The 23,348-nt window shown below is 49.0% G+C and overlaps 1 protein-coding gene and 1 non-coding gene across 2 annotated transcripts in view; both read right to left on the bottom strand.

The window, feature by feature from the left end:
• The window catches only part of LOC144125692 (protein FAM117B-like), a 107,445-nt gene extending 90,942 nt beyond the window's left edge, over positions 1-16,503 (bottom strand). The window contains exon 1 of the mRNA XM_077659309.1: positions 16,093-16,503. Coding sequence (XP_077515435.1) covers positions 16,093-16,357 — 265 coding nt within the window. The 5' untranslated portion in view covers positions 16,358-16,503. The remainder of the gene's footprint in view (positions 1-16,092) is intronic.
• Positions 16,504-22,382: 5,879 nt separating this feature from the next.
• Positions 22,383-22,455, bottom strand: TRNAK-UUU (transfer RNA lysine (anticodon UUU)). The gene has a single exon. It is a non-coding gene; the product is annotated as a tRNA-Lys (tRNA).
• Positions 22,456-23,348: the final 893 nt, after the last annotated feature.

Genomic DNA, 23,348 nt, shown 5'->3' with positions numbered 1-23,348 from the left:
ATCAGCTAATTTATGTTCCGTAATTGCCAAATCGCGACCGTTTAAAAGTATGCTGACCTGGTCAGGACCACTGCCTATAAGCCAGCACTAGCAAATCTTCGTTGTTAAACCCCTGGGACAAGCCGGCTTAAACGCCCTGTATACATCAAATCACATTGTCCATGTTGGCTCTGACCATACTCAAGGCATTCCGGCCTCGCAGCAACCCTCAGCAACAGGAGTGCATAAACATTACAACTCTCCGCGCGATCTAAGTCAGTTATCATGCAGCTCGATTCCCAATCTCTACACTTATACGAGGAATTGTACTCCGAATGTATAATGCGCCGAAAAGATGCTTAAAAACTTGGTATAGACTCTGCTTTGCTTACCACGAACCGATATGCTATCTGGCATCCTATTTTCTTTTTTTCACGTGGCCCTGCTTTCGCCAGGGTTTTCCGGGTTTTGACTTCGAGAGCGAGCAGCATTGCACTGGCGCTTCACCGACGCTGTCGCCGTGCACTGAAGACGTACACTAAGAGGGTCATAACAACAACAAAGCAAACAAAAGAATCTCAGACCTAGGCGCGCCACGTACATAGTCCACCTGGAGCGCAATCGTTCCACGACTGCGATCCCACGTCATCACAAAGCACACTAAACAAAACAAAACTGCCGAGCAGCGCCGTGTTCTTTTCTTTCAATTTTCGATTCCGGAGAAGGGCCGGGAGGAGTTAATATATCGAGCGCCGGTGCCGGCATAAAATCGACGCAAATGCTTTTAAGGGAGCAGAGAGAGAAGGGGGGGGGGGGGGGGGGTGAACCGGAAACACGGAGGGAGAGGGAGGGACCCCGACAAGACAAAGCGGCGTCGAAGCGAAGCGAAGTCCGAAACAACGCCGCGTGGCCGAGAGGAATTGATATTCGAGCCGGCCTTTCTTCCCCACACGCAATCCCCCTCACTCTCTTCCCTTTCCGCCTTTTCAGATTAAGTTCGCTCAGGCCGCAATCAATATTTTGGCACGGCGCCACGAGATGGGGGACGGGAGTAAACAAAATGATCGCAAGAGAAAACCAGGGCGGCTACAACAGCGGCCCATCGCCTTTTGTTTCCGGTCCGCTTCATAGACGCCGGCTGCACACGAAAATGAGCGTGCGCGTGTGCGTGCGCTAAATGCTTACAAATTTGATTCTCGACACTCGAAACCCAGCAAGGGAGCCAAATCAGCAAACGCCAAACAGCGACTCGCGCAGCTGTATGCACGGTATACTCCCCACAGGGACGAAAATATGTGTTGATTAGTACACGGAGGCGGTTTACCCAAGTCACCCAGCGAAATCGCACGGGCTGTATGAGAAACCATGTGTGCAGCCCGCGTCTCCGAATCGAGTATATTCATGTCCCTTCGTTTACGGGTAAAAATCCAGTTTTACCGGATCGCTTCCTGCCCGAAAACATGACTTCATGTGAATGTGGTTTTCTAGTGCACAAAGCTCAAGACGCCCCACGAAAATAAGCGGATATCGTGGACTTAATCAAGAGGGCTGGTTCCAGGGATGCACGAATATTCGAATACTATCGAAAGAATCGCACGTCATCTTATTCTATTCGCTGACCGAATGAAATAGTGTACATTCGAAATTAATTATTCGAAACGACTCAAATCCGCTGTCAGGTGTTACGAATACTTTTCGAATAATTTGCACGAAGTTCGAATGAAACGGGGCACACTCCGACGCCGCACGGCATGCCGCCGCGTTCGGTCTGTGCGAAATGGAGGCCCACTCATGTGGCATCGTTTACAATGCTGATATATGGCCTCCGAGATGGGGCGATAGGGGGCACAGCTCGGGCAGGTTTAGCATACTATACCATATCAAGCCCGATCTCGGAATCCATGACTCTTACGTTATCTAGCCCTCGAATTTATTGAGCTGTGGCGCTAGTTTATCCACTGCCCTCTCAATTAACCAAAGGTGATTTTCTTACACGCATGAGACGAAGGGCATAGGGATATTATGCCGACTTCGCGTTGCGTGCTGCCTAGTGGAGAAAAGTGTAGTGTATTTTGAAAGCTATACAGATATATCTTAAGCGGCAGTCAGCGCTTAACTCTTACGCACACTTATGCGTTTTTTTTTTTATGAATCGCACAAGCGGCGAATGTCGTATAAAAATATTGGATTCGTATTCAATTCGGTTCTGTCACTATTTGATTATATCAGAAAAATTTCCTCAGACAAAATTTGCGAGCATAATGGAGAGGATTTTCGGTTACGACATGAAACATCTATGGGACTGCGGCCAGGAATAAAACGTCCCTGCGTTCCCCCGTTCACCTAAATCCTCGAAAGTTGTGGAATGACGAACCAAATGCACAAGACCGGGTAAATTGCAGAGGGGCGTCACTCAATTATTCACTCAAGCATCTTCTGCGGCGTCGCAAGGTTAAGTGCGCGTGTCAGAGTTTCACTGCGGTTCGTCCCCGAGTACTTGCGTGTAAGTGCAGATCCGCCCACCTCGGACTTCGCTATACTTGCTTCCGCTGCCGAACAGCAAGCCAGAATACCGCTGATCAATTTCTTGGCGAGCCTCCGCTTCATGTGCATAACTCGTATTATTTCCAAGCAGCTTCGGGCAGTTTGCATCAAAGTTTTTTTTCCTTCCAGCGACTATAAACACCTTTTCGCTCGTAAGCTGAATTTCATTCGCTTTTTTTTCTTCATTCCTCTTTTGCTACCTCCCGCAGATGACGGCCGTCTACTTCCGTCACGAAATTTCGATCCCGATGTCGGCGAAATCACGGCACTGCCACGAGCGGCAGTAGAGTACGCACAACAGTGTGGGAACTGAAAACGACGCTGCGAAAACGGCACGGTATTTGAGAAAACGGTGAATAAATAAAACGCGCAGGCAGCCAGCGAGCGACGAAGCGGACCGAGCCGCACGCACGCACGCAGTTGCGTCCGCGGAACACAGACGCAGCGCACAAGCAAGCAGCGCGGCGCGGCTTAGGGATGCATGCAGCGCCGCCGCGCCCCGCATGCGTCGGCTTACTGAAATACAGGTCGTAAAACGCCACAAAAGAGAGAGAGAGAGAGAGAGAGAGAGAGAGAGAGAGAGATGGGGTAAGAACACAGGCAGTGCGGCGGTTCGTGCTCTTAGAAGCAGCCAGCTCCCACACAGCCGGAGGCAACGTTACACGCGCTCCACTGAACAGCCAGCGGCGGCCTTTCGTGGCTCCATTTTTCACCCTCTTTTCTTCTTGTTTTGTTTACTACTTTTCGCTTTTTCCTTTGTTCGCGGGCTGCTGCAAAACACAGCAGCCGGGGGGAAATAAACGGAAACGATACACAGGTTGCGAGTTATCTCGACACGCACACACACACACGAGGCGAAGCCATGTCGTTGGAAAGAGCGCATACAGCTATACGACGACAGTGGCGCTTATACAGCATGGCGCGTAGTAGGCTTCGGCGAACGGCACAGAAAACGCGACAAAGGTGAAGAAGAGAAAAAAATGAATGACGCCGCAAGGGTTTGCGAAAGACCAAGAGATGTGATCGCCAGAGTTCACTCGAGAACCTCCGTCAGAAAGCTCACGTCGTGAGAGAGAACGCAGCTACCTCCACAACTCTTCGTTTCGATGTGGTGTTGGTCCACGACGTATGTCGCCGTCAGCCGGGCCGCATACGTCATAGACCAACACCACATGAACGTTTAGACCGTGAGTGGGGTCGTGCGGGGACCCGGGAGGCCTGCGGGCCTCGAATTTTCTCGCTAAATAAATTTTTTTTCCACCCATCCACCACTGTCTGAGCTTCGTGTGCGATCGGAGAGGAGCCCGGTATCTGCTTTTCGGTCGTCCCTTCTGGCAACGCACTGAGGATAAGGTGCAGAACAGATATAATTGTCAAAAAACACGCAATATTTCAAGCGCTAAACATTATACATGTACTACTGACGCTTGTAGTCCGCGTGATGACGGTCCCGCGAAAAGTCAACGCCAAGCACCCTGAAGCAAGCAGCCTGGAATTTGATGGTCCAGTCTGCACTTGTATCTGCGCCCCACGCAGCACATCTCTCAATAAGAGCATTATTGCCTCAGACGGCAGCCAATTCGCACTTTACGTGAATCCAACTGCCGCGCTACAAAGGTTTGGCGCATTCCAAGCACCAAAGAAGGAAGCATTAACGAAAATTTGCCAAGAGCATTCAAGAAATTTTTGGTTGCGTGTTTTATTTCTAATCATGAGTAAAACTTCGGTAAACATGGATAATTAGGTGGTATTCGGCTCCAAAAGGTTAATAATTTATAATCCAATTTTTTTTCGCTCCTGCTGTCATGGTTTCAACAGTCGAACGATGGTGACTTGTCAGAATTTATACTTACAAGGCGAGGCATCAAAACACAGATACAACAGCTGCTGCTTCAAATGTTGTCATTTAGACCCTTGAAGCAGTCTGGCTTAACGAAGAAGCAGCTATTATAAAACGCCAGCAAAATTTGCTGTCTGTACTCCAATGTCTCATTCAGTTGGAAATAATCATCACCAGCCTGACTACGCCCACTGCAGGGCAAAGGCCTCTGCCATGTCTCTCCAATTAACCCTGTCCTTTGCTCTTCGGGTGGAAATTCCTTAGGGTAAGCAAGATTCAGCAAGCCGCCCGGCATTCCTTTGCTGAACCCAATGTCGCGGGTTCGGCACAGCTGATCGCGGCAGCTGCATTCCAGCCGGAGCGAAATGCAAAATCTCGCACGTAGTCGAGGCTTCGGCGAACGTAACAGACCCCTAGCTAGTGGGTGCACTGTGAACGCCATATCAGGTGTCCTTCAACCAGCATAACGTTACAGCTCTAGCTTCAGGTTTGAAAAACACGCTACCTAACCATGAGAAAAAAAGCGCGAAACTTTCCACCCTTGTACGCTACCTAAGTAAGCATTAAACAAATTTGCCCCTTAAACATAATACGGTCCCCCCTCCCCTCCCTTAAAAAAAAAAAGCGTTAACAGGTGTGCAGGGGTCTTCGTTCCCGGGTGTTCAAATATAGATGTTATCACGATGACGTGGTACTGCAGCTCAGCGAGTTATTTCATCTAGCTACCTTGGAGCACATTTAACACCCACCTAAAAATTCAACTCTGAATTTTGAGCCAAATACCTCATCATACTTGACGGGGCTTCCTTCCGCGCCGCAACGCGTGGCTCGAAGCTCTAAATGGCCATCCGACATTGTGCTGCCGAGGCGGAACATCAGAACAGGCTAGACGCTTCTGAACCCGCGCTGCGCATTACAGCACTCATTGCGTATTCCAGTCGGTGATCCACAGCAGAGCTTGCACCAGCGTATGGCAGCACAAAATTCGTCTCGGCCAATAAGAACCCAGATTCGAATCCAAATCACCCACTGATGTACGCTTTTAGGTTCGCGGAGCAATACGTGCTCCGGATCGACGACTGGGTTACGCCACAGAGTAACGAAACGCCTGCACCGGTCTCTATGGCACGGGTTCCTCCTCAAGGGGTACAGACAGTTTTTGGGTGTCCGTTGCTGGCCAAGTCGAGCGAGTTTCGCCGTGCGCGAGGGTTTAACAATGAAGTGAAGGAGCGATACCACGTGACTTGCCGCCGCTGCACCGACCACCGCATCGCCAGCTGAGCCCACGTTGCTAACCACGTGACTCGCCGATCGCTTGAAAGGGAGACGGCGCCACTCGCTCTGCCGCCTCGCAGTTTCTCGCTATAGCCCCTATAGCCGGGCCAGTGCTTCAGTTAAGCCGTTGTGCGATGGTAGGAGGGAACGAGTACGCTGGTCCATCTGTGCCGAAGTTGTCTGCGCGGTTCCAGAGGCGAAAGCGGCAAGCTGCGTCGGACCATCCTGCTTTCGCTTGCATAGCCGGGCCTAGCCCAGCTAAGACGCAGCCATTTTTTTTTCTTTTTGCCTGGAAAGAGGCCTACGGGCCTCGTAATAAAGAATGAAATCGAACACTACGATTTTGTGCCGGCAATTGCGCTCTCGGTCGGCGCTCCAACATGGGACTACCGCATTCCTGACGGCGTCAGCGTTGCCGGCAAGCACTGGTTCTTCCTGTGAGCAACCACTGGGTTCGGTGACGTCACAATAATTGGGGCAAGTTTACCCTGACGTCACTGGATGCGCGGGCGGAAACGACAAGCCGCTCCTTGGAAAAAATTCTCTAAATCCTATTAAATTATGTTCCGCTTAAAATTGCGAGAAGGCATCTCCTTACCCCCATTAAAAAGAGTAATGTCCCTTGTTTGCTCTCGAAATTTTGTGTGCGTACCCGTTTGGGACTCGTCAATTTTCCCTCTATCTGGAGTGTGCAAAATGGCGGCTTGCATGGTTCAAAAAGGTCAACACGAAACGGAGGCGCCACGGCGATGCCATTCCTGGGGGAAGCAAACGCCCATTAAGCGGCGCCTCTGTCGCGCATGCATGTCTATGTGTGTTTCGCTCACTGCATGCGTGCCACTAACTGCGCAAGAAATGACGCATGAGAGCCCAGTCCACACCGCTTTCTCTCTTCCCCTTTTCATCGCCGAACAGAGACTACAGCCACGTGAGACGGTGAAGAGTGAAACTTTGGAGCGAACAGTATTGATCACACGCGACCGCGCTATCGAACACTTCAGGAAAAACGCACTGCAACCCCCATAGGAAATATCCCTGACAGGCTGGATCCGGCTAACTGCGGTGCCATGTGGCCGCCAAATCCGCTGGCAAACGCCCGTTCCAGTGCTCCCAACGCTGCGAGAAAGCAGTTTCCAGGCGACGGCATCGCACGAAATGTAATCGGTCTCCCCGTTTCTTGTTCTTTTTTCACTGTCTGTAGCTGGGAAACAGACGTCCCAAGTTCGTGGTTCTCGATTCGCATACGCCCCAAAGAAAGGAACAAAGCCACCCGACGAGCAAATCTAGTTCTCAGCATGCTCCAACCACGAACGCCTCGCAAATAGGTCTTCACTTGGCTCGTGATTCATGCATGTTTCATAAGCACGTTGAGTAAACCACCTTTCGTGTCGGTGTTGTTTCTTTCGTAATGGCGCCACATCGCAATTTTATTTCTATACAGTGCGAAGGGGTAGCGCCGGGGTGCTTTTCTAACTTCACATTTGTTCAAAGTTTCTTTTCAACGGCTTCTAATGTTTGCACGAGAAGTTCGCTGAACGCTGTGTTCGTCCAACGTCGCCAGCGTGGTAATCTACCCAAGTGTCCCGGTCCTCTTTCACCCAGTCTGTCTCTATTGAGACTAACGTAGCCAAGTCTGATGCAGCGTTACGATCTTTAAAGCAGTACATAAAATGATAATCTCAAAATAAGTACTTCGCGAATACATTGCCATCCGTCACGAGGAGAGCACGCGCATGCACACCCCAATTTTAGGATACGCAGTAACGCTGTAGTCGAAATCATATTCGATTCGGTCTTGCGAAAGTTCTATTCGCATATTCTTAACCCGCACAAAACCAGTCCGCTAGTTCTGCACGCACCAGTAAGTGATGCATCGTCCTAATTACGAAGCAGCACATCAGAGTATAGAAATACATCTGTGGTTCGATGAAAAACTTGCGGCAGGCAGACCCACCAATCGGTTAACTGAAGTCATTAAAACGGGAGAGAGTCGATCAGAATCTATCAGGAGTTTATTTGCTCAAGGCAAATAAAATCGGGGAAGTGTACGCATCCGTTAGGCTCTTGTCACTTAATCGAACACCACACAGCGGGCTTATGGCAAAACAACACAGATGACACTACATCGGCGCGGACGGCAAAATGTTGACGTTAGCGGGCACAGCCGAGTGAGGCGTGTCCGGACCGAGGAGTGGGTGGATTTATTGGACGACAGAGCACCTGGTTTATGCAACGGATCCCTTTCATGGGAAATCACTATTTCATTTTTTTTAATCAGTAAAATCTAACAATCACTACCGTGCAAGACTTTTTCCACTCTCACCTCATTTCCCCCGCACTGCAGTCCTCCGAAATATGCAACCGTGTGCGCGCCACCACCCACCTACGAGTACGGCTCTGGCGGCTACAGGCACTACGGCCGCCGCGGAAACGGGGCTATAGGCGCATGCGCAGAGATCGTCGGCGGGTTCGACCTCTGTTGGGATTCGAACCGCATATCGACGCAAACAGAATGATAGACCCCTCGGCACACTTTTCTACTGCGCTCGCTGCGCAGATACGCGGCTCACTGAGTTGACGCCGGGTCTATCAGAAAACCGGCAGACATACAGAAGCCCCTTCCCGGCACAATGCGCGGACGTCGTAAAAAAAGGGGGGGAGGGGAGGGGGGTACGGTGTCGACCGTCCGGTGTCAGCCGCTCCGCGCGGCCAGGCGTGAGAACGAGCATCTGGGACTCTCCCACACACACAGCACGTCTTGATCGCAGTTCGCGATAAAGCAGAATAACTCGCGCGCAGAACGTAATGTCACAGCGCGCCCATCTCGGACCGACGTACGATCCACAGGGCGGCGTTCAAACCTCGGCTCAAAACAGCGCGCAAGTTCACCCAGCAAGCATCGTCTCCACAGACCTGTTCCCGGCTGTTTGTGCTGTGACGCCTACAGCTGCCGTTGATAATGCATAAATGCATGCAACCTACATGGCGACCTAGGGAAACTGAAAATGTGCGGGAGCTCTTGCACAAGTACGCCGCGTCGCAGAACCAGATGAGGAAATTATTCGCATCCATGGCTGGATGGACGGACGATAATGGCTTTCCCCTCTGTATCGGGCGCCAGCTTGCGCCACCTAGCCTATAACGCCGACACCCCCCCACCCCCGCTAAATTTTTCCTTTCAATTTCGTTTTTAAAATGCGTATTTCGACTATACTTTTTTTTATTTTTCGCGTTCACCCCTCCTTGGACTTGCTCCACCAATCTTCTAACCTCCCATTTGTTAAAGCCACGCTTTTGTCATCCACCCGTATGTCCTTCCTCCCCAGTAAATCCCCAGCGCCCCCTCTATATCTGTCTCTGTCCCCTCAGGGAGGGCGGTACGATGTTCTGTGCACCTCATAACCAAGTGCTCCATGGTCCCCGTTTCAGTTCTACAGGCAACGCAAAATGCATTCACTTGTCCAAACTTGGACCTCTACGTTCTCGTTCTCAGAACCATGTCCTAGCTTCGAAAAGCAATGAACTGCCCCGACAGTTATCAAATAAGTGCTCTTTCCTTATGTCCTGTTTTTGTGTCCCTTTGCAGGTTGTTTTGGCTAAGACAGCACAATTTTTAAAAATAGACGTTTTGAGTTCGAAGAGCGCTTTTTTCACCATAGCATTGTTAGCAGTGTAGTAAATCAGAAAATGGCTAAGACGTACTTACTTGTAGGCTAGTTAAGTAATATTGAATAGTTAGCTTTTAATTATTACTGTTGGGCTCCTTAATTACCGAGGTTCGTGTAGCCCACCGTATGTAATATTCATATCAGTTTTTAGAATTTCTAAAACTCTGTTGCCCTGGATGCTGTGGCCTAACAAATTTTGCCTACATCGTGCCAAAACACACGCGCTTTGGAGAAGCTTGCAGGCAAAGCGACCTCTCCAGTGCAGGTAACTCGTGTAAATAGCCAAAATTTGTTGGGCCCCAGCGCCGAGGGTAACCACGTTTTCAAAATTCTAAAAACTGATATAGATATTACTTGCAGTGGGCTCAGGGCCGCAATAATTCGGGAGCCTAACTGTAATAGTTAAAAGTTAACTATTCAATATTAGTTAACCAGCCTGCTAGTTAGCACCTCTTAGATGTATTCTAATGAGCTACACCGCTGACAACGCTATGCCGAAAAAAGCGCTCTGCTAACTCAAAAAGCCTATTTTTTAAAAATTGTGTAATGTCTTAGGTGAAGCACGTTGTATAAACCTAGCGCTGAATTCCCTTGCATTCTTTCTTTCCACATCTATCTTTCTGTCTCCTTACCTCAATTTCCACACTAGTATGTTGCTGGGCCCCACCCCTCAACTGCAAGTACATCGTTCCAAAACTTCGAGTTCTGTTCATCCATTTTGTATTGATGCTTTTCATGTATAGGTACTGGTACACCTTTCTTGATCGCCTTGTTTCCTCCATTTCGGGTAGTCTCTGACAACATTTCAGTGTGCTAATTGCCTCTCGATCTTCGAATGACATCCAGCCCGTGCCCCGCTGGACTACCTCATTTGGAGTGTTCCCATGTGCACACAAGCCTAACCTGCCTGGACATCTTTCATCTCTATGCTTGATTGCACTTCTGATTTCATGCACAGGACTGCATTACCAAATGTGAGGCCTGGCGCCATAATTCCTTTTCATACGCCTATAATAACCTCATACATATTGCCAGGTGGCGCCAGCAGCGGCAACGTCTTTTTTGCTTGAGCGCCCCCTGCTCCATAATGCTCTATACTTCATAATATCTGAATTCCTTTTCCCTTCATCCTTCAGAATCCTTTCGTGCTCTTCCACATATTTTCTGCTTCATTTAGCCATATGCCTAGATACATATAGTTCTTCACAAGGTCAATTTTAATGTCTGGTATTTCTAGTGGGTCTCCTCTCTCATCATAATATACAATTATCTCAGACTTTTCTACACTAAAATGTAGTTCTAACTTATTGCCCTCCCATCCACAGATCTTAACTAGTTCCTGCAATGTATCCCGCTTGTGTACAAGCAGTACAATGTTGTCCACATACAGCAGTCCGGCTAGCAATTGACTTGCATTCTGGCCTCCCTCCATATAACCCACATTGACTCCTACCTTACTCTCTTCTAACCTTTTTTTCCATTTGGCTCCCGTATATCATGAAAAGTAGGGGTGATAGAGGACAGCACTGTCTTCGGCCATTTTTAAATTTAGCTGGCTTTGTAGTTTCTCCCTTCCATGTTACCACCACCTTATTGTCTGTCCATACATGTTGTAGAAACTCGACCAGATTGTCATTTAAACCATGTCCCTTCGGTTGGCCCCAAAGCATTTCCTGATTCACATTGTCATGTGCCCACTTAACGTCTAAAAATGCTACCCATAGAAGCCTCCAATTCGCCTCTGCTATCTCTATACACTGAGTTATAACGAATAGATTACGCTCCAACCTTCTGTCCTTTCGAAAACCGTTATGCAGCTCCCTTAAGAGCTCTTCATATTCAGCCCATTCTTCAATTCTCATCTTTACCATCTACAGTGCTAGCCTGCATATAACCTACGTAACCGTAACTAATCGGCAGGGTTTAATGCTGTCCTTGTCTCCCTTGCCGTTGTATATTAGTCTCATCCTGCTTAATTTCTAATCTTTTGGTATATCTCCTCTCCCTATTATTTTTTCAACCATCTGTTGCAAGTTCAATTTGCTTTTTTGGCCTAGTATGTTAATTAATCTCATACGTAAGCCATCTGTTCCTGTCGCTGTTCCCATATGGGAACCTTCCTTTCATTCTGTCCCGCTCCCTTGCAGTCATCTTCCTCCCCTGCCCTGTAGTCATCACTGCTCTCCTCTACTGCATTCACCTCAAGCTCTGAAAATGCTGCCTCAGTTGTTTACCTGACAAATTCCTGTGCTTCCTTTCCCTCTACTCTTTTCCTCTTATGCTTGGTCAGTGGACCCCGTGTCCTCTTCCCCTTTAATCTTATGTGCTCCCAAAATCTCATTCCAGCATTTCTATCTTTTTTATTTATCTCCACCATTCACTCAACTCCTGCTTTTCCTATTTTGGCCTGAATTAACACTGATGTCGTGCTATGGCTGCCTTAACTTCCTTGTCTCACCAGCTGTTTGGTTTATGTTTTCCCTTCCTTCTTCCCTTTTTGATTTGGCCATTCTCTAAATCCTTTTGAAATATCCCCACTAGGTCATCATAACGACGGCTGCTTGGATACTATGTCTTAAATGTGCTTCAACACTTCCTGCTGCTGTACATCACTGAGGTTACGCCTACCTTCCCTCCCTTGAGTGTCTATTGCTTCTCCTGCCCTACCGAATTTAATTTTAGTTTTTCTGCGATTGCTGCCCAGGTTCTTCTTACCTTATTCATCAATTTCCATGCCCCCTGACGTGTCACAGAGTTTGCCGGACATTAGGCAGCAGGCAATAGTTGAGTGAGAGTAATTTTTTTTTCATGTTATTTTCTCCTCGCATTTTATTTCTGCATTAATCATTACTAGAACATGGGCCTCACAAAATTCGCCTAACATCTTCCCTGCTGCATCTGTATCACCGTCAAAGAATTCCAAATGAGCATTCATATCGCCCAAGATGATTATTTCCCGTTTCAAGCATAATTCCCTGATGTCTTTAAACTTGCATTCCAAATGTCCTGTATTCTTCTCTTTCGCATCATTCCATTTTTTAAGGTGTAAAAACCCTAGTTCTGCCTTTAGACTCCCAACTATGCCCTGGAGCCACAGATGCTAGCTGCAGTTCTCTCTTACCCTTTCCCAGTCCTGCCTCCTTATTAACGCCCTTAGGACCCCTCCTTTACGGTCTTTCCCTTTTATGTCACACCCTGCTCAGGTGTAACCCGCAATGTGTGGGGGTTCTTCCATGTCTCTCACGCGAGTTTCGGCAACCCCATTAACCACAAAATTTTAATTTTGTAGTTGCTGTTCAATTTCCCCCATTTTAATTCTACTTCTTCCCCCTTGGATATTTATGAACTCAACATTCAGAGATTGCTTCCTTCTTTCGGCGTGTATTTGTCCTGACCAGCAAAAGCGTCTTATAATACGGCATTTTTCATATTCGCCAAGCCTGCCTACGGACTTGAGTGGCGCGACGTATACTCATATCCATGCATTCTGTGCCATCCTGTTGAAAAGAACGTCACAGGCTACAACAAATGAGCGAATTCCGCCAGCCCTGGACATTATTCACTTTATCTTTCATTATGCGCCTTTGACACTGAGAAGATTCATCTGTCTAAGAGCAACAACAGATTTCTCTAAAAAAAGAAAAGTAAGAGAAGCAGTGTTTGCAAAGGCAACGTAACAGCAGCCCAAGCCGCCAACAACTTCGACCACCACACAAACGTCAAGAGTGCTCGAAGCACCTTCAGTAGAAAATTCAAGGCAGAAACTGTATACCGAACAGTGAATAATGCATAACGCAGCTGCCGAGCGCTGGCGGCGGCTCGCTATCAATGCAGCCAAGGAAGGCACACCAAATGTGAATATCAATCGACGCAGCTCGCTCCAGCTTAACTAATTCAAAGGGCAAGTCAGAAAAGTAAATACTGTCAACTTGATGCGAAAATATAAAATTAAAGCAAATGCCGCCAGAGAATTCAAACGTGTACAATGCACTAGCCTCTTCCTGGAAATGTCAAGCAGTCATCGGTCAAATATGCACGACTACAGCTGTGTTTCTAGACCGTGTGGTTTCGGTGCTGATTGGGCACACTGTCCTTGCTTTCCTAAGCGTGAACGGTGGCAAGGTTACATGCTTAAATAGAGGTAAGCAATACAGATGAGAGGACACAGAGGAGCTGCGAGATCGATTCAACGCAACTCGCTGACCTTCCTGTTATATTTCTATTCACCAGATTCAGTCACGAAACACTGCTGCAAGAAACAAGGAGCCAAGATGGAATAACAAACATCCCTTAGAATAGAAACCAAACCCTGCAGCCAATAAGCACAGCTACCAAATTGATAGTATGTGGTGCACTGCGTGCGACGAACAAGAGACGAGAGCGGTTTTCACTGCTTATTCATTTTATCTGTGCGGCTACTGAACGTTTGTGCACATCTCACTCCACAAGCGGCACAGCTCCGTAATGGCAGTGACGAGGCAATCAGCACTTAGAAGGCACTTATTTTTGGACAATTCATTTTACGCGATAGTGTATACAGCTCGTTCGGTCAAAAAGCCGTCGCCGTGACACAGGATTGAGAGCAATGCCTCTGAAACTTGTCAGAAAAATTATGGAGGCCTTGTATGATGAGTTCTCAGATACCAACTCATTGTGCTGTCATGAACATATAATGAACAAATGCTTGAAAACTGCACGGACAGAAATTGCCAGCCCCTTCAGCAGTTCTACGTGCGTTCCTTAATATGGCTAAGAGATACCAGTGCACAGATGTGCCGGCACGAAGGACACCGTCCCCAAGCCGCAATGTGAATAGAACCATATCGCGCGAACTCTTCCCGGGACTGCCCTGGCTTCGCCACCGAGCGTCCCGAGATCAGACCCTACCATCTGAACTACTGCTCCCTTCTGGCAACTGATTCTGATGTCTAAATGGTGTTTGCAAGATATGTTTCCTTAGTGGCCTGATCAGAGCAATGTGAAGTGACTGACGACCGTGAAACTGCAGACTCTCTACTCCTCGGTATCCCCTCCCATGGCCATGCACCTTCCTTACCCAATAAAGAACTTTCAATTAAACTCTTTGGCGGTGCCTAAGAGTCTCCTAATTTTTAGTCCTTGTCATGGCGCTAGAACTTCATACAGTCGGATACAACTCAAGACCGAAGCAGTAGATGCCCCTCAAAGGAGGCCCTTCAGCCAATGGCGTCGACCAATTTTCATGACGCCGCGGTTAACCGGATAAATCCATGGTTATTCCCCATTCATCTGCCACTGCCTGCGATTTCACCCTAGCCGGCCAAAAGGGATCGGCCAAGGGGGTGAAGCGGTCGACACCATTGGCTGGAGAGACTCCCATGAGGGGAATCTGCCGCCTAGCTCTTGAGTTGTATACAGACTACAGAGCCGAAGTTTAACGGTTTATTTGCGATTCTATACTCAACGACGGCACTACTTCCGGGTTCGTACGAAAACAGACAAGTACATGCTAGAACACTTCGACTTCCGCAAAGCCAGCATCGAGAGGCCTTGCTCCTGTCCTGCTTCTTTTCTCTTCTCCCTGACAGCCCCATAAAGAAGAAGAAAAAAAGCAATGTTTCGAACTACGAGCCATCCGCTAGGCTCTGAGCTGACAGGCGCTAGCCTTTCGTGAAGGAATCTCCAGCAAAGGAATTTCGTTATTCGCACAGAACTACCCGAAAACGAAGGCAGCGAACTGGAAATTTACGAGAATCCAGCAAAAAAAAAAAAAACATGCTGAGAGAGATAGCGGTGGAGCCGCGACAGGCTGCGAGCAAAACAATGTCAAACGAACGCTGATAAATTACACGAACGGGATTTCAATAATAGAAGGGCTGAAAAATGCCTAAGCATAACAAAAGCAGGCCTGTGAGACAAGTGGCATACTTTGTATTTTTTGCATGGGTAGATTTGAGATATCTCGTGCTTTTAACATGTGAAATAAAAAAACAAAAAACGTATCCGCGATTAGTGTGCATGCACAACTAATGCCAGGGGATAACTCACGTCAATCCTTGATGCGAGCCCACACGGCCACGTACTACGATCGAGAACAATGGAATGGCATACTGCCAGATAAATAGCACGGACATTTTGTAGATATAGTAGACATCAAATCAACTCAAGAGATTGACGCCAGAAGTTAGCCATGTATTTAACCATAGCCTCCTCTATGATTTAACCCTCCAATAACCACTTTCGTAATGTGATCTTGGAAGTAAAACTGGCGAAAAGTCAGTAAAACGCGTAACTTTCAGGCACAGGCAGCGAAGTGAAGGACCAAACCAATGCAAGACGGACGATCGCACCACGTACACAAAGCGCGCTCAAACAACATACACGCGATACCGGAACAAAACTTCCCGGCGCACTACCGCGAAGTCGTCGTAAATGGGGGTTACATTCAGGTAGATATGTTAAACTACGTTTGTGCTCACGATAAGCAGCACTTAAGGGCATTACGATAAAACATTCAAGTATGCAATACTATACAGAGACGGGCCTTGCAAAGCCACCACTGCGCCATTTCACGAATGCGCAGTAGGGAAAAACAGTTTTAAAAAAATGCTGCTGCGTCGCCCGCTTGCGTTCACGGCCAAGAATTATCGAACGGCACTCAAAACGGTGCAGGCCAGCTGAGCTACGGTAGCCACGGCTCAAGCTGTGGGCTGTGCAGCGTCGAACAGCGGGAGAACCGGCCAAACAAGAACGCAAGAAGATTCCGGCCGCAGCCGGTATCGCAGAGAAGCGGTAGGCTTAGCTCACCTGTGGGCCCCTGCGCCGCCGACGAGGCTTTGATTTCCGGTGATATCCTCTGATCTGGCGACTGTCTGCTTTTGATTCGGACGCTGTCATGCGCCCAGCACACCGGAGGAGAGGGAGACGCCCTCCTGGCAACGTTCCTCTGTGTCGGGCTTCCCTGTCGCATCAACGCCAGTGGCAGCGTAGGGCGAACCGGCTTGCTAGACGCTGCAGCCGCAGCCACGGAGCTCGGCGATAGCCGGATCCGCTGTGGAGGGATCGCGGACATTGCGCGCTTACAACGCAAACAGTTCAAGCCCTAAAACACGGCCCACACTGTCAATTCTAACGGCGTGGAACGTAATCCTTCGTTCTTTTTAGCGACCGACTATACCGTCCGCTATGCGTGAGACCGGCCGGCGGTTGGCTGCCCCGAGCGTTGTTTACTGTGGCGGTCGCCACTACCTAGAACTAAACCAGTCGGCAGACAATAAAACGGCCGATGATGGGGTTTACCTAAGGGCCAGGCAAGAGAACCTAGACAACGAAGAACGAAATGAACGCACCGAACGAAAAAAATAATGCAGACGGCAGCGCAAAACACGCAGCACCACTACAGGTCCCTGCCCGTGCCGTCTGTCAAAAATGTAATTCTCGCTCCCAGCCAGCGGTGGCGCCGGCGTGCACGCTGCCAACGAGAGCGCAGGTCACGTGGGTAGAGCACGTGACTGGCAGGAGCTTTGCTCGTTGGCCGGCTGTGCGCGCCGTTTATCAATGAAGAGGTGGGGCCTACGCATACTACGTCACGACTTGCGGGCCCTCGCGCGTTGTCGTAGTAGCGGCGCAAGCGACGCTCGCACCGCAGCACCTTGCCGTATTGCCCCAGTAAACTACCATCACGTGGCTCTGGGCCGCTGCGTCTCGTCTCCCGAGCCGGGTGGTTTCTGCGACGCAGGCTGGGATTTTTCTTTCCTCTGCTGTTTACTTTTGCCCCTGGGCTACAGACTTCGTCGGCGCCGGAACGAGCCACCCTGTTTTCTCGGCGCAAGCAAGACCGCTCATAGCAGACGAATTCTGTCGCGCTGCCATAAGCGCTGGCGCGGCGAGGCGTGCAACGCCCCGCTTTCTGTAACGATCTATCCGCCTCTCAGCTCGAACGCCCCTCGGCTGCTCCCAGGAATGTCTACTATGTGTTCGCGTCAGGCTGGATAGCTAATGAGACCAACGCGACGTTTCTCCTCCATTTCCATATTTTAATTGAACAATTTTAATTTGCACCAGAAAAGACGTTTCTCCCCGCCCCCGGCACGCAGGCCTGGGAGACGGGGAGTTGCGCGTCCGCGCTTAGAGACTGGTTAGCAGTCCCACGGCCGGTCTCGAAGGGAGCGTACAAGGCGCGCGCCGCCGCCTCTACTCGAGCCCGGCAGTGGCAGTCCTTGACTGGTAGCGGCCTCTTCCGTCAGATGGATGGTGCTGCGCTGGAGCTCAGGGTCCGCTAACTCTAGGCCTTATAAAAACAATCGCAGTTAAAGATAGGGGAATGAAAGAGAGGAACTTGCTGACGCTAATACAGGCGTACGAATTAGTAGAATTAGTCACGCGACGCCCTACTTAGATATAAAAGCCGGAGAGAGGGAGAAAATAGATGCACTCATTCGGAAATGTGTTAAAAAGGCACTAGGGCTACCCATGTGTACCTTGACGGAGAGACTACTTGTGTTAGGGGTAGAAACACATGGACAGAATTAGTGGAAGCGGTGCGCGCCTCTCAAATTGAGAGACTCAGCACAACGGAAACAGGCAGGGCAATCCTAGCGACAGTTGGAATAAATCCCGGAAGAGGGATTAAAATGAAAGTAAAAATCGACAGGGAAAGGAACGCCTTGGTAGTTCCCCTGTTCCCGAAAAATATGCACCCGGAGTTCAACGTAGAACGCAGGGCCAAGAGAGCCGAGGCTCTAGAGCTGAGGTTCGGCAATATGGAGAAAGCGGACGTAGCGTATGTTGATGCGGCGGCTGGCTGGACGGGAGCGGCAGTAGCTTCGGTCGTCAACGGCCAAGGGGCTCCAGTCTCCGCGGCAGCCATCCGAGAGCGCTACATAGAGACTGCTGAGGAAGTTGCTATAGCGCTCGCCGCCATTTCCATTAAGCCACAATGACGTCGAGGCTTCTAGTACTAGGCGCAGTGTTCAGAACATAGCGACGCTGTGCATGCATGATAATTTTATAATCACGATTCAAACATGTAAAGCGCGTGAAACGCACTCAGAGAGATGACGCGTTACCAAAGCGGTCAGGCGGATCGCCGAGATACGCACTCCAGCAATTGTCACATGGGGCTAGCGCTGGACAAAGTCGCCATCACGTGGAGACTGCCGGCGTTTTGAACTTGTCTAGCCTCGCTTCGCTTTTACCGCGTCCCTTTCTTCGTCCTGCTCTTACTGCGCTGCGTCCGTCGCACCCTCCGCAAAATCTTGGACGCGAGTTCAGGTCAGCATTAGTAGTTCCGGTTTTGCTTTCTGTCATTAGGTAGGATATAGAGTATAGGGCAGAGTGCGCTGCTCGGAAACATCTTTAGTGTCTCCGAAGCTGATGATGTAATTAGTGAACATCCTCTGACGCTGTCTTCGTTTTCAATTGGCTGTTGGGGAAAGGAAATGGCGCAGTAACTGTCTCATCGGCAGGCACCTCAACCGCGCCGTAAGGGAAGGGATATAGGAGGGACTGAGAAAATAAATGAAGAGGTGCCGTAATGGAGGGCTCCCTCTTCATTTTTAATAATAATAATTTGTTTTGGGCCCAGTGTTTGTCTCATATATCGTTGGACACCTGAACCACGCCGTAAAGGAAGGGATAAAGGAGGGAGTGAAAGAAGAAATGAAGATATACCGTAGTGGAGGGCTCCGGAATAATTTCGACCTTCTGGGGACCTTTAACGTGCACTGACATATTAAAGATCCCCAGGTGATCGAAATTACTCCGGAGCCTTCCACTCTTCATTTCTCCCTTTTCTCTTTTCGACCAACCTCTTCCAACGACACCTCTTCTCGCAACATCTGTTTTCAAACAAGAGGAGGGGTACTCGCTCGTCGCCAAAGAAATACGATCCCGCTCACGGCCAAAGACGCCGACGACACCGGCTTTTCTGCGACTTGAGCTCCTTCACGCTGTCGCGTTAAAATTCGGTGCGCTACCAACCATCCACTCATGAGCAAGCCAAGCACTTCAAGCAAGGCCAGAAAAACACTGCCTGCAGCTTAACCAGTACTCCTTTCCTAACAGCCGTCCTAAACATGTACTGACCACGAACACTAGCTCAGCAAGAGAAAGTGAACCATAGTTTCACCTCCACCTCGCTTTCGAGGGAACTTTTGCATGCGTTCTTTCTTTCTTTTTTTTTTTTTGTTCTGCGTGTCTCCTTTACGGCGCAGTACACCTGGTAGAGAGAGAGAGAAGTACATTTTATTCGCACGCGTCAAAAATGACGGGGGAGAAGGCTTTAGCCTAAAACCGGAGGGAGAATTTTTAATGTCGGAGAATGAGAGAAGAAGGCACGAAACTCGTGCACACGCGCGCACTCCCACTCTCTGTCGTAGTCCAACAGTTCTAAACTGCCTAGCAGTGCAGGGAGTTTGGTGAGGGGTACCGGGTCGGGGCAGGGCGTTGGTAAAGGTCGAACTAAATAACAAAACGAAAATAAAAAGAAAGCATTACGACTCTGGGGGCGGCGGTGAGGGGCGCCTGCCTTCGACCCGTCGACGCCTCGGCGGGACTGCGAGGAAAAGGCAACGACTGGCGCGCCACCGCTTCGCTTTCTCCGTTGCTTGCAGCCCATCTTCGCTCCTTCCTGTCGGAGTGACCCTGCCTCGAATGGTTCGCTGTAGTGCAAATGTATGCGCTGTCAAAAGCGCTGCGCTTTGTGTCGGCGCGCAGTTCTGCGCTCTCTGTAATGAAAATATCACGTCGTCGAAACTTGGGAACGCAGCCGCCACGGTCGAGTTCCCGGGTTCGAACCCGACCGCGGCGGCTGCGTCTTTATGGAGGAAAAACGCTAAGGCGCCCGTGTGCTGTGCGATGTCAGTGCACGTTAAAGATCCCCAGGTGGTCGAAATTATTCCGGAGCCCTCCACTACGGCACCTCTCTCTTCCTTTCTTCTTTCACTCCCTCCTTTATCCCTTTCCTTACGGCGTGGTTCAGGTGTCCGACGATATATGAGAAAGATACTGCGCCATTTCCTTTCCCCAACAAACCAATTATTTATTTGTTTATTTTAAATTTGGGCCTGTTCGTTGATAATTTTGAGTTGTAGCGCATCAACAGACAGACACGGGACGGTGAACGAGATGGACACAAACCGCGCTGTACATGTTCATCTCGTTCTCAGTTCCTTTACTGGCTGCTGGTGAGCAACGATTCGGGGAAAAAAAAAATCGTCATTCATCCAGTACAGACAGAGATCCAAAAACAGTGAGAAAATATGTTGTATCCACTGCTTCAGGGCATATGCGAGAGTAATGTAGGTATTAAAGCAGGAAAATAATAAAGGGAAATAATTCCGAAGCGCGTTGCCAACGTCTCACGAGGAACAAATCGGCTGCTTTTTGAAATATGCAGCGACGTGATTTTAAAGGCGCTTAAATGAAGGTTTAAAAAGCAGTGACAGCGCAGCTTCGTTGCTTTCGTGCGTTTAGCGCAGTCCACTCCCGAAGCAAAGTAGTTACAGCTGGGTCCGTAAGGAAGAGCGAGATAAATATTTTAATGAATTACGAAGAATTTAGCCGGGCGATTGAAAATTGTTGACGTGCTACTGTTTTTGGGGAAAGGAATTGGGGAGAGAAAGACGGAAGGGTGAGAGGTGGAGAAAAGAGCAAAATAAAGGCAGTAAAAAAAAAACGCGGCGGCCGTGGAATTTGGGCTGAAATGCATCAGCGCGTAATGAAGATAGTAAATTATGGAGCGCCATATCCTGAAGATGGGCTGACAAACATCGGTAATATTCAATCTTGCGCGGTCGAAAAAAGCGACACTACCGATCTGGGCTCGACGAAACAGAGTTGAGTCGAATTGTGTGTCGTGAACTGCAGGCGGCAAAAACGTGCGAACACCGCAGCTGTTGCAGCGTGCAACAAAAGGCGCTGTCTGGCTGCAGGACGTGGAAGCTGTAGACTTATCTTTGCCAGAAAGCATGGGAAAGTGCAGAGGCCACTGCACAGGCGGCGACAAAATGTCGCGCCAGGTGGCCCTGAGCGCAAGACTCGAGTGCGACCAACCGCTCCAACTATGCGAGATGAGGTGGCTCAGAGGAACACTTCAATTGTTCCTGCTTTCGAATCGTTTCGATGATTACGACGCGTAAAGCTCTCCTGAGCTCGAGTGAAGCAAGCGGCCTCAAAACGAATTCCCGCAAAAATTCATGCTCGAGGTATGGCAGGCAAAGAAGCGGTACAACAGATCGATTGACCAATAAGACAGCAGCTCGCTCGCTCACTCACTCAATCAATCAATCAATCAATCAATCAATCAATCAATCGATCGATCGATCGATCAGACCTCAGTAAGTGTAGCATGCTTAAAGATGGACACCAAAGAATGCGAAAGGTAGGCCGGAGCGTTAGGGAGTTGGGAGAGCAGAAGTGATCAGGAAATTTGATGCGACAGGGTGGTAACTTTCGTAAGACAGGGCTCATTGAGAGGGAGCTAGGCGCCATCGGATTCGCCGTGGACCTAGACTACTTGGCCGATCACTTTGGGGATATTAGTGCATGTATTTACAGCCCACTCAGCCGTTTGTAAGGTTCTTGTCATCTTGCCCCCCGGTGAAAAAAAAAATAAAAAGAGGATTAGCGGTCTCTCAGAGGGGATATATGACGTGATAGTAACTGGTACACGCACTTGTTCAGAAAAAAAAAACTGAGAAAGCAGGAACAAATTAAGACCCCCGCTTCTCAAGCGAGAATTTTTCGTTGAAATAACCAAGCGGAACCCCCCTTCCTTTTCAAAAAAAAAAAATAGTCAAAGAAAAGCATTATGGAAATGGATCGCCCCCCCCCCCCCCCCCCCCACCCCCCCTCGAACCGACCCCTCCAAGAGTGGCCCCCAAGTTCATCCCTGCGTGAAAGAGCGCAGACGTACGACGCTGTAATTGAATAATATTAGCACATCCGTTGAATTTCTGGGAATGAAGAATTATAAAGCGTAAAAAATGTCAGCTGGCTTTCTTCGAAAACGAGTAAAAAAAATGCTTTGAGCGTGAAATGACACCACGATATTCCAGCAATAAATTTAAGCACAAATTTGAAAAAAAAAAAAATATCGCCCGAACGGGGGCTCGAACCCCGGACCGTTAGGTTAAAAGCCTAACGCTCTACCGACTGAGCTATCCGGGCGGGTGAGGATGCTAGGTTCGAAACGTCTTAGCGCACGTTGCAGCTTGTTTTATTCTTTTTTTTTTATCCATGTTGTGTATTGCAATTATAACTAATATTCCAACACATAATACAGTGCCTTTACCCTATTCCTGTTCCCATACGATCACAAACGAGGGTCCCAAAGACAATGCTAATGAGAATAATTGACGTGCGTGCAACTTAGCTGTTTATGGTAGAGCTTAATCACAAAGTGAGCAAGAGAGGGTAAAGGCTCAGGGTGCATGCGGACGTTTCAACAAGAGGGCTTATCGAAGAAAAGACGTACACCCTGAGGCTTTCCCCTCCTTCGTTCAATTTATGATGAGCAGTTTATGCTGCTTTATGCTGAGAAGAAGAATCTTTGTAGCATGAGCACCGGCGAAACTTTCCTTGTCCGCTTCCCCCGCCCACCCCTCCCCAAGGCCACATATCGTGGCCCGAAAGGCAAGGCAGTGAAGACGTCGGCAGCTGGCACAGCTCCAAACTTGTGGGGGAGGGCGAGTCCATTCATTTGCAGACGCAGCTACGCTGCGCGTCACCAGGTGCCACCATAGAGCGGCAGGCATGCACGCCGGGCAGAGCACGCGCCAAAAAGACGCAAGATGCGTCCTGTCTACTTCTATGTCTGTGTCTTTGTTATATGCGCTAGTCTTTTAATTCATGATGAAACACCAACTAGCCCAGCTTTCCGCCTTGATTGCGGAGAGACGACAGGCAGAGAATTAAAAAAAAACTGGTGCTCATGCTGTCACTCGACTCGCTGCCTCCTGTCGTTTGCCCGACAAAATATCCACTGCAAAGAAGCGAAACTATTGCGGGGAACGAACAAAACCCGAATTCAAGTAGCCAAGTATGCCTAATTTTTGCTCAGC

The sequence above is a fragment of the Amblyomma americanum genome, chromosome 3 (genome assembly GCF_052857255.1).
Source record: "Amblyomma americanum isolate KBUSLIRL-KWMA chromosome 3, ASM5285725v1, whole genome shotgun sequence".
Classification (NCBI taxonomy): domain Eukaryota; kingdom Metazoa; phylum Arthropoda; class Arachnida; order Ixodida; family Ixodidae; genus Amblyomma; species Amblyomma americanum.
The sequence above is the reverse complement of the archived record's forward strand: the minus strand, read 5'-3'. Positions and strand labels throughout refer to the sequence as shown.